At 36.7% G+C, this 10,906-nt stretch overlaps 2 protein-coding genes and 1 long non-coding RNA gene across 4 annotated transcripts in view; 1 reads left to right on the top strand and 2 right to left on the bottom strand.

Moving 5' to 3' along the window:
• The window catches only part of LOC144956600 (uncharacterized), a 20,362-nt gene extending 18,631 nt beyond the window's left edge, over positions 1-1,731 (top strand). Inside the window, exon 3 of the long non-coding RNA XR_013641978.1 lies at positions 1,242-1,731. This is a non-coding gene — a long non-coding RNA (uncharacterized LOC144956600). The remainder of the gene's footprint in view (positions 1-1,241) is intronic.
• The window catches only part of LOC144956599 (uncharacterized), a 24,005-nt gene extending 13,188 nt beyond the window's left edge, over positions 1-10,817 (bottom strand). The window contains exon 1 of the mRNA XM_078887203.1: positions 10,644-10,817. The gene's annotated coding sequence lies outside the window, so the exon portion shown is untranslated. The remainder of the gene's footprint in view (positions 1-10,643) is intronic.
• LOC144956598 (uncharacterized) lies at positions 2,907-10,906 on the bottom strand. Of its 2 annotated transcripts, none has more exons than XM_078887201.1 (2): positions 10,811-10,906; positions 2,907-4,500 (listed from the first exon to the last, which is right to left on the bottom strand). In XM_078887201.1, exon 2 carries the CDS (start codon positions 4,121-4,123, stop codon positions 3,119-3,121), a length of 1,005 nt encoding a protein of 334 aa, XP_078743327.1. In that variant the 5' UTR covers positions 4,124-4,500; positions 10,811-10,906; the 3' UTR covers positions 2,907-3,118. The 2 variants fall into 2 exon arrangements, with proteins under 2 accessions (XP_078743327.1, XP_078743328.1); XM_078887202.1 differs by lacking the exon at positions 10,811-10,906 and adding an exon at positions 7,529-7,776.

The raw sequence follows: 10,906 nt of genomic DNA, 5'->3' as shown, positions 1-10,906 counted from the left end.
GATATCGCTTAATAGTCGTCATGTCTCGTCCTACATGTTAAGCGTTTCTGTTGGGTAAGGACTCCTTAGGTTTAATGGATATTGCCCAAAATAAAAGCTCAAGTTTTTTTTCCTGTTTTCTTTTTGTTTTTGTTTGTTTTAGTATTTATCCAAAAAATTTTGAGACTTCGGTCAAGTAAGTTTGTTTTATTGAGGAAAAGTTATAGAATTTCTTAAATAGAGAGAATTTCCAATATTAAATTTGTGATCACTTTCAAGTGAAATTTTTTTTTCGACACCTAGTCCATCCCGCACAATACCTGATTGTGTCGATCGCCACATCCGTTTTCCTGCATCGCGTTTTTGTTTTAACTCACTCAACCCTAACACCGACTATATCCGTTGTTTATCCGGGTTACTTTTACCCCATGCTTCTTTATTAATTTTTTTTAAAGACAAATTATAGGCGTAGTATCAAAGATAATGTTTTTAGTTTTTACATGTTAATGGTAGCTGAATAAAACTATCTAAGCACATGCTTATGTTTTATACATTATTTTCCAACTTTGAAAAGTAGCAAAAATCTCTAGGATCGAGTGAGTTAATCACGTGTTTTTAACTCGCTCAATCCTAGAGATTTTTGCTACTTTTAAAAATTGGAAAAAAATGTATTAAAAATGAGCATGTACATAGATGGTTTTATTCATCTATCATTAACATGCAAAACCCAAAAACATTAGCTATGATACTTACGTCTATAATCTGTCCCAGAAAAAATGTAATAAATAGGCATGGGGTAAAAGTAACCCCGGGTATACTACGGATATAGTCGGTGTTAGGGTTGAGTGAGTTAAGTCAATAAATATACTAATGCAGTACTCTGCCGTACTCTAGAAAATCCCATATTTTAAGATTTGGACAGAAAACTCCTCCTTCAAATATCGATCGATTTAAATGACCCTCATCTTGGCAAAAAAAAAAAAAACCAAACAAACAAAACAAAAAAAAAAACTCTCAAACCTGGGACTTGGTGGCAAAGATGCTAAAATTGAAATTTATAATAAAACAAAACATGCCACTTTGAGAATTAATTAGAGTGAACGCAATTTCTTAAAGAGACGAACTCTGGGATTCCCTATTCCTTCTCGTGTCTTCTTTTTCTTCTTCTTCTTCATCTTCATCATCATCATCATCATCATCATCATCATCATCATCATCGTCACGTCCGCTCAGATGATACGTCTCCTCTCCGTCTCCACCAGATATGCTGCTGTCCTCTGGAGATCCCTCGGGGTTCCATGGAGCTTACTCGACAGGCTGGTTGAGGCAGTCGGTGGCCAGTATTTTCTCCTAGGGGCAGAGAGGTTTGGGCAATTCTGTAGGATATGTTTTTTTATTCTAAGACCTGAGATGCACATTCCTCCCACCAAATACAAGCAACATTAACACACTTTATAGTCACCTGGAACAACTACAAAAGACGTCTAACTTCAACGTCATGGCACAAGACCGAAGGGCTAGAGCTCAGGTGGTCGCTGGTTCGGATAAGTAAGTAAGTAGGATATGTTCAACTGTCATACTTCCTGTTCCACAGGGGCACTGACTTCTAGTTCCCATTTTGAATTTGGTATGGAGGTGGTTGTAATAATACATTAGTCTTAGGAAAGATAACTCATACTGGGGTTATCTTGTTGGAGGTTATAATGAGTTATGCCCCTTGTAAAGTATATGAGTTGTGCCCTCGTTAATTAAATTTGAATAAAGCACTTCTGTTTAGTATCTTCCAAAAATATGATTATTCTGGCTGAAGCCAATAACAAAGTGGATCTATAACAATGGTGGTTTAATCCATTAAGACCAGTTTGCATCCTAAAGAATACGACCCGCTCTTGTCTCTGGTTAACTTTAACCTTGGCTAACCTACAAGACTCCTGGTTCATCCCCGACGTGATAAAGTTTTGAGGCTACGGGTGACGTAATATCTAACCCACCGTATTAAAACGGTGTAATGTCGGGATGAAACAGGTGTAGGAAATGACAATTTCTATAGATTGAACGAAGTTGACGTCACTCAGGGCTTTGTTATTGTTTTTTGCCATCTAGGTTTATGAGTAATTGTTACTAATCTGTATTAACCAGACCAAACGTTCAAGGTTACACATAGTTTTGTGTGTTGGTCTCTTATACTTCCGGATGGCAATGTTGTGGTGAGTTTTCATAGCCAAGCGGTTACTATCAAGATATTTTGTTGTGATTTCTTCTCACTAAATTCTCTCAGACAATAGATAGTTCGAAGATGACGTCACTCAGGCCTTTGTTATTGTTTTTGCCATCCGCGTTTGTGAGTTGTTCTCACTAAACTGTATTAACCAGACTATAAAAGTTCATGGTTACACAGAGTTTGTGTGTTGGTCGGTTATACTTCCGGATGGCAATGTTGTGAACTCCTTGGCCAAGCGCATTCTATCTTTAAACGTTTTGTGTATTTGTACGATTGGTATAGAGGAAATAAATGGTGTGTTATCTATAGATAGTATTCGCTTGTCTGAGAAGCTCACAACATTGCCATCCGGAAGTATAACGGACCAACACACAAAACTGTCTGTATCAATGAACGTTTATAGTCGGGTTAATACAGTTCAGTGAGCATTACTCAAAAACGCGGATGACGAAAAAACAAAAAAACAAAACAATAACAAAGACCTGAGTGACGTCATTTTCGAACTATCTATAGCAGGAATAAATGGTGTGTTATCTATTTATACACATACCATCAAAACACAACAGACATTTTTACTGAGTTGACATGGAACACCCACATACGGAAGGAGCCCCGAAGTTTCATATCTCCATCATTTTAGTATCCGTATGACATTTGGATTTAATTTCTATTCTATATTTTGAAGAATAAAAACAACTTCTTACAATGCAAAAGGGACAAACTTTTGTATTTTTGTAACATTTTCATTGTAAATTCACTTTTACTGGATTTATTCATTCTGACACAATACCGTTTTCAGAAGGAGAGTTACTTATTAATTATATTGTTGGCTGAAGAAACGTCTTATTCTGAAACGTTCTTCACAAGAACAGAAACGCATCTTTAAGTTGTCAATGTAATACATACATAAATAAATATCTACAAGTGATTCAATAACAAAAACTCCTTGATGATGTTTGGAAGCGGCAACTGCTGTACCTTAAGCACTAAATGTTGGTTGGAATGAGAAGCGAGTAAAGATTTTCGAACTGTCAGGCAACAAAGCATTTTCAGACCTGTAGGAGACGAGGCTAGCTCTTTCAGTATATCCAGGACTTGCGGACAGCTTTTTAAAAGAGGGAGTTTATTTTTAACACACTTTCTAATATCTGCTAGATCAATCCGAGCACCGGCCTCGATTAGAATGTATAGTATTTTTGTATCCGGGCAGTTCTCGAGGACCGCAGAGATGGGAGTGTGACCGTTTATTCCAGTGTGGTTAGGGTTGGCGCCGTTTAGAAGAAGGAGCCTTGCTACTTCGTAAGACGCTGACTTGCAGGCTAAGATGAGAGGGGTGGAGCCTCTAACCGTTAAAACGTCAATTCTGGCACCGTTTCTTATAAGGAGTGAGACTATTTTAACATTGGCGTGAATGGCGGCGACGTGTAGCGGATACAAGTGTGTCACGTCGTGAATGTTGACATTACACGATGTGTTGGACACGATGGCTTTGGCAAGACCGTAGTTATTCAAATCGACTGCGTGCCAAATCGGTGTGCAGCCTCGCTCGTCTTCCAAATTGACGTCACATCCGCCGGAAACTAAAATCTGTGTCATTTCTACATCGTCTTTCACCATGCAACGGTAAAGGCTCGTACACTTCAATCGTCCATCCTTTTCGTATTTCTGGAGTGCTGGCTTGTAATCGACTACATTCACAACGTAGGTCAAATTAGGGTCACAACCTTGACCCACTAAAACCCTAGCCGATTCGCGTAGTCCGTTTGCAACTGCTACATTCAACAATGTCTTCCCTAGGATTTCTGACCGTTTTGCAGATCGAAAAGCGAAATCTGGAGAGAGACCTCGTTTAAGGAAATCTTTGAGTTCCTTCCAGTCGTCTTTGATTAGAACTTTGTACAACGTATCCTCGAAAAATGCCATTGCTGCCACTGCGATAGATTTTCCGTGACGACCATGCGTATGACATTAGACTGATGAGTCCAAACGGAAAAATAAAAGATACAACTTAATCCCGATTACATGATTTTCCTTCAATTTTGAATGAGTTGACCTATTGAAAGCTGTCCTCTTTGTAAATGTCGCAGTGAAAATAGTATGACGCAGATGTGTGGGCTGAGAAAATCGGTTCGTTGCTTTCTAGGGAGAACAGCTTTTTGAGGCGCACATCTGAGGTTCCATCTCTTCGATTTTGGTGAAAACAGAGAGAGTCTTGCTATGATTTGCTTGAGATAATTGTTTTCTCTTATAAGATATTTGTCATTCTACGACATCATGCACTGCTTTCTGAACAGTTCACTCTGGAAAAAGAGGAACAAAAAACATTTTTTTAAATGATAAAAACCCAGCTTTTACCAAAAATAATATACATTGATCTCAGAAAAAAGCCAATAAAAGATATTTTCTTATATTGTTATTATTATTATTATTATTATTATTATTATAATTATTATTATTATTATTATTATTATTATTATTATTATTATTATTATTATTATATTATTATTATTATTATTATTATATTATTATTATTATTATTATATATTATTAATAATAATAATAATATATTTCTATTCTACTATCTTCTGTATTGAATTCTCAGGTTTGAGAGCTTTTCACAAGGCGAGGGCCATTTTAATCGACCGATATTTGAAGGACGTGTTTTCTGGTCAAAGTTTCAACCCATTAACGGTGACGTGTACATATATGCAGGTCAGTGGGTTCGACTTATGGGCCTTGTTTAACACTGTTGTAATGGACATTATTTTTACGTTATTAAAATAAAATATAGTTATATTACAACAATGAGCCCAAAAGGAATTGGGTTATCAGACATGCAAATAAGCGTACGTTGGTTAACGGCCATACTCTGGAAAAAAATGTGGCCAGAATATTGACATCCTTCAAAAATAGTAGTAGTAGTAGTAGTATCGTTCGGCTAAACTTCTATGTTCAAGGTATCAATCCAGGTTCGGAAGTCATCATCACATTTGTTGATGGTTTCAAATCCCCCTTCAACTTCAAGTTTTGTCTATGGGCAATCTAGTACGAGGTGGTTTGCATCTTGTGGTGCTTGGTTGCACTTTGGGCATGTTGGTGATTCTTGGAGTCCCCATTTGTGCATGTTGGCAGCTGTTCTTCAAAAATCGGTCGATCTAAATGACATTGAGATCGATCTCTATTTCAAAAACGTTTTTTCTAGCTAAAATTCTAAATACGTTTTGTTGTCTTTTCTTCCGTGTTGTTGTCTCCTCTCCTTACCACCTACAGCAAAATCGTCACATTTGTTACGACACAATATAGGCACATTTTTTCTTATTCAGATTTATTTTGCACATCAGACAAACTTTGAAGAATGATCTTTGTTTAATCAATAAGAACATACAGTTGTTTTGTAGAGAGATTGTTTGAGTTTAAAATATAATCAATTTTTCTGCTGGGTAAGCCTGCCATTTTGGGAAAATACTGAAAATCATCGGTATGGAGAGAGTTGACAAGTATTGGTTTGTTTTTCAATCAGGGTATTATGGATGTTGTACACGTGCCGCTATGTGGTCTTGTGGTATGACACTCACTTTTGGATCGGAAGGTCCTGGGTTCGAGCCTCGCTTGGCGCATAGTTGAGTCCTTGGAAAAGACTCTTTACTCACATTCTCTCACCGTACTCATGTGTAAAATGAGTACCTGGCCGTTAATAGCGTTGTCTCTGTCTGCAATATAGCCTAACAGGCGTCATGTCCCAATCTACATTTTACGTGTTGCTGTTGGTCAGGAACACTTTGTAAAACATGTTGAGCACTTTTAGTGGATATTCTCTATATAAAATAAAAGCTCAAGTTTTTTTTTTTACAAGTACCTGTATGCCGGTGGTTGGAGCTCAGCATCCAATCAAATCAATGAAATGAATCGATGCTTTCAATCTCCTTAGATAAAAGAGTGAATTCAATCCACTCTCTCTCTCTCTCTCTCTCTCTCTCTCTCTCTCTCTCTCTCTCTCTGTCTCTCTCTCTCTCTCCGTTTCTCTTGATATTCCCTCACATCTCACTTAATATCACGGTATTGATTTTTCAAAATCTCGCATTTAATCTGAAAGTGAGTGAACTAGACGAGAATGACCAGTGATTTGTCAATGATTTAGAAACAGCAGTGCTGCCGTACTCCGGAAAAAAAACCCATATTTGAAAATTTGGCCAGGAAACTCGTCCTTCAAATATCGATCGATTTAAATAACCCTCATCTAGGCAAAAACTCTCAAACCTGGGACTTCACGAAGTTATTATCACATGGGTTTTAAAAAAATACAAACATTGTAAACAACATTGGTCCCAGTATAGAACCCTGAGGGACTGGCTTGGCATTAAGCTTTTTACAATTCAATAATAAATTAAGAGAGAATATCTACATTTGACGCCATAATAATAATAATAATAATAATAATAATAATAATAATAATAATAATAATATATAATAATAATGATAATAATAATAATAATAATAATAATATAATAATAATAATAATAATAATAATAATAATAATAATAATAATAATAATAATGTCCTCGCTTACAGTTTTCAACTCCTTTTTCATAAATTTTACTCTTCATAATGGCAATATGAATATATTGAACATCTCAAATTATAATTATATAAAAGTCGGAGGAATGGCAAAAAATGTCATATAACCAGATTTTACGTGATTCTCTACCCCAAAGACACTTTTGAGTTCATTATTGAAGAATTTTATGAGACCTGTAATAATTAATCAGTAGAATTTTGACAAATCAAAACATGGAATTTGTGACACACCTTCACATGTGCTCGGACAAATATAGCAGTTGATTGTTTATAAACAATAACGTGAATGAAATCGACCTCTCTCACTGATCATTGTTATTGTTTTCATACCCACAAATTGGTGACTAGTTATCACACAATTTTCTCGATCATAAAATAAAAGTTTAAGTTTAGTTTAGCCTTCACATAATTTTCTGTGTTGGTTTTATTGATCAAGCGGTAGAACAGTGGGTATTTTACGGAGACACATACCATCGATAGTAAAACCTGTGAAGTTTGCTATGTCAACCAATCACGGCCAGGGGCGGTTGGTCACATTGTATTTAAGGCGGCACAAATCCGAAATACAGAATCAAACTTTATTGGTCTAGTTAATTTAACTTAATTTGACCTACTTTGTATGTGTGTGTGTGTGTGTGTGTGTGTGTGTGTGTGTGTGTGTGGAGGGGGGTATTGCAATTGTTTGCATATGTGCGTGTATTTGTGTGTGCGTGTATGTGTGTGTGTGTTAGAATATTAAAGAGACGTACTCACAAAAGAGCATCAATTTTCTTGGACAAAACTTGTCTGTTAACTTTCACCTGTTCATTATAACGACTCACAGACGCAGCATGTCCTGTTTCCAACTGATTTCTTATATCTACAACGTTGAAAAGTTTATATTTAACAGCATCTGTGACATGGCTTTTTGATTCAGAATGTTTCTTCAGTGCCTGAGAGATGTGCGCAATATCACTGAATCCTCCTGTTGTCCGTTATAGCATACATCACCAAAAATCAAGCAATAAAAACAATGAAGCGTTTTGCGGCTTTCACTGGCAGTAGTAAGCCATTCAACATTTTAAAAATAATCATTATTAAATCGGCGCTGTCTCCTCGGTGTGTTAGAAACTAAGTTAAAATTCACTGGTTTGTGTGGACCTAAATCTTTCACCACTATTTTCTCTTGAGGGGATAAGTGTCGGAATCGATTTTCAATTAAAAAATCAACATGATTCATGATTGGTTACAAATTACAGAAATAACTTTTTAAAATAAAATGATTCAAGATAAAAACAGGTAGGTTTCATAAACAATGACAACAGCGATAATACATTTTCTCTGAATACTAACGGTATGACACACAACTTTAGAATAATTGAATTTAAAAATCCACATTTAATTCCAAACGCAAAGCACTTGTTAACTTCACACACAATCAGCGACATCTTTATAATTATACTATTATTAGACAATGCACACAATACAAGTTGAGTAGGGATCGTTGGAAATGTGCGGGGATGAAGGACTCCGTGGGGTCAGGGATTTTTATTTATAGTACCATGGGGCTCTTCTCGGTGCATACTTTGTTTACTGTTCTTTTTGATGTTTAATATATATTTAAGCAAAACCAACAATGATAAAATATATATTTATTGCAATTCTCTTCATCCGTATATCTAAGTGAAGCAAAGCCTCTTCTTTCAGTGATAAAACTGATGTGGTTTTAATTTATCCCAAGTAGGACCTCAGGGCGTGCATCGCTAGATTGGCCGTCTTGGCCTAATTATTTTAGCAGTGAAAGACAATAGTTAGTTGGGAGGGAGGGTGGAGGGAGATTGGGGAGTGGTAACTAACTTTCTTCAAGGTACAACGGAGTATAGGATAAGGACAGGACGGCCAAACGAAGACTGGCTCATATAAACAAAACAAAAAACTTCCCCACCACACCACACCCTCCGCTCATTGTCACCCCGCGCAGGCAACGGGGGAAAGATGAAACGTGCCGATTTGACGCTACCTTCGCGGAGCGACGCACGAGTCATCAAATATTAAATTCAAAACAAAAAGCAGTATGTGCTAAATTTTTAATTTTATCAAAATTTTAAAATTGAAGTTTTTTGTTTGGTTGACATGCTAATCTACGGAAAATATAGGGCGGCACAAAACAACTTCGCTCTATTGACCGACCGCCAGTGATCACGGCCATTGTTTACATTATGACGACTGTCCGAAAGGCGTGGTTATCTAAGTTCTATTACTAATACAACGACCGTCTTCGTTGAAAAAAAAAGACATCCGTGAGAACCGGAAGTGAGAAAGATGTGACTTTTTTTTGGTTTGTTTTTGCTTCTTTTCATTGTTTATAACAGACGTGCTCTTAGGTGCACTTACCATAAACCATTGATTTCAACTCACGATTCATATCTTTTGGTGATTGTCGCCTTTTATTTTGACGTAAAGTCTTCGTACGTCGCCTTCGTTAACTTATAAAATGAACACAATTGGCGTCACTCAGCTCTTTATCATTATTTTTAGACAGACATTTTGGTGATTAGGTTTTGCTAAATTCCATCAATCGGACTATAAACGTTGGAGGCTACACACAGTTTGTGTGTCAATAAGTTATATCCGGTTGGCGGATGTTGTGAGTATTTTACCTAAACGCATAGCTTATGTGTTGTTAATATTGAACTGGCGGGTAGAATTGGCGAGTAATTTATCTAAACACGTACCATATTCTATGTTACTTTGGGGAAAAACATAGTTATCTTAATTAAGTACTTGCATGGCACTTGAAGCAATCAAACTCCACAGTTATTTATCACAATGATATTCTGACATACCGACGTGAGAATCGCATGGAGACAGCTGACAAAGTGGTGCAATTATTCAATCACCTGTGTTAAAATTGTTAGTGATGCTCAAGATAATAATAATAATATATGTGAGGTAAGTTGTACTTAAGGGCTATGAGCAAGACCTTAACCAAACTGAATGTTACCGACCAAAACGCAACTAACCTGTAGATTTTTGACCAATCAAAACAAGCGATTTATGACACAACCTTAAGCCCACTCGGACAAACATAATTGGTTGTCGTTTACAAACAATACAATGGATCTTCTTCTTCGCCTTCGCTCAACCCCCCCCCCCCCCCCCCCAAAAAAAAAAAAAAACAAAAAAAAACAAAAAAAAAAAAACAAACAAACAAACAAAAAATAAATTCAATGATTCTCTGATCGTTGTTATTGTTTTTATTGTGCGGCTATGTGGTCTTGTGGTATGACACATAGTTGAGTCCTTGGGAAAGGCTCTTTACTCACACTCTCTCACCGTACTCAGGTGTAAAATGAATACCTGGCTGACAACAGAGTTGTCTCTGTCGAAAAAGAACAAAATTGCAATATCGCCTAACAGGCGGCAATGTCTCGTTCTCCATGTTACGTGTTGCTGTTGGTCAGTGAGTACGCCATGTCAGGGACCCTTTGTAAAGCGCTTTGAGCATGTTAAGTGGATATTGCACTATAGATAGAATGCGCTTGGCCGAGGAGTTCACAACATTGCCATCCGGAAGTATAACGGACCAACACACAAACTCTGTGTAACCATGAACTTTTATAGTCTGGTTAATACAGTTTAGTGAGAACAACTCACAAACGCGGATGGCAAAAACAATAACAAAGGCCAAAGTGACGTCATCTTCGAACTATCTATATAAAATCTCAAGTTTCTTTTTGTTTTTTTGTTTTTTTTTTTTTTTGGGGGGGGGGTTAGACCTCTAGGGTGATTAGTTCTCTCAGACACATTTTGAGGTCACACATAGTTTTGTGTGTTGATACGATTGGCCAAGCTGGTAGAACACGGGAGTAATTAATTAAACTCTTACCATCTATTATTTAACTGTGTAGTTTGCTTCGATTAGTTATCACTGCCATTGTTTACTAATAAATAATAACGTGTTGAGATTGTCCGAACTAGCTCAAGAGGCGTGGTTCTGTTCCCACACTACAGGTCTATTGAATGATGATATTTGATGGGCACAAATTTACCTACTTATTTATTTATTTATCCAGTGAGAATTCCACAACTCTAAAAAGCTTTAATGTTAGAATAATTTACACATAGGCAGCACCCGTCCTTCATTTTGAC

The sequence above is a fragment of the Berghia stephanieae genome, chromosome 11, assembly GCF_034508935.2.
Source record: "Berghia stephanieae isolate SIO BIC M18660-M18661 chromosome 11, UCSD_Bste_1.3, whole genome shotgun sequence".
Lineage (NCBI taxonomy): Eukaryota > Metazoa > Mollusca > Gastropoda > Nudibranchia > Aeolidiidae > Berghia > Berghia stephanieae.
This window is presented reverse-complemented; position numbering and strand designations above follow the sequence as displayed.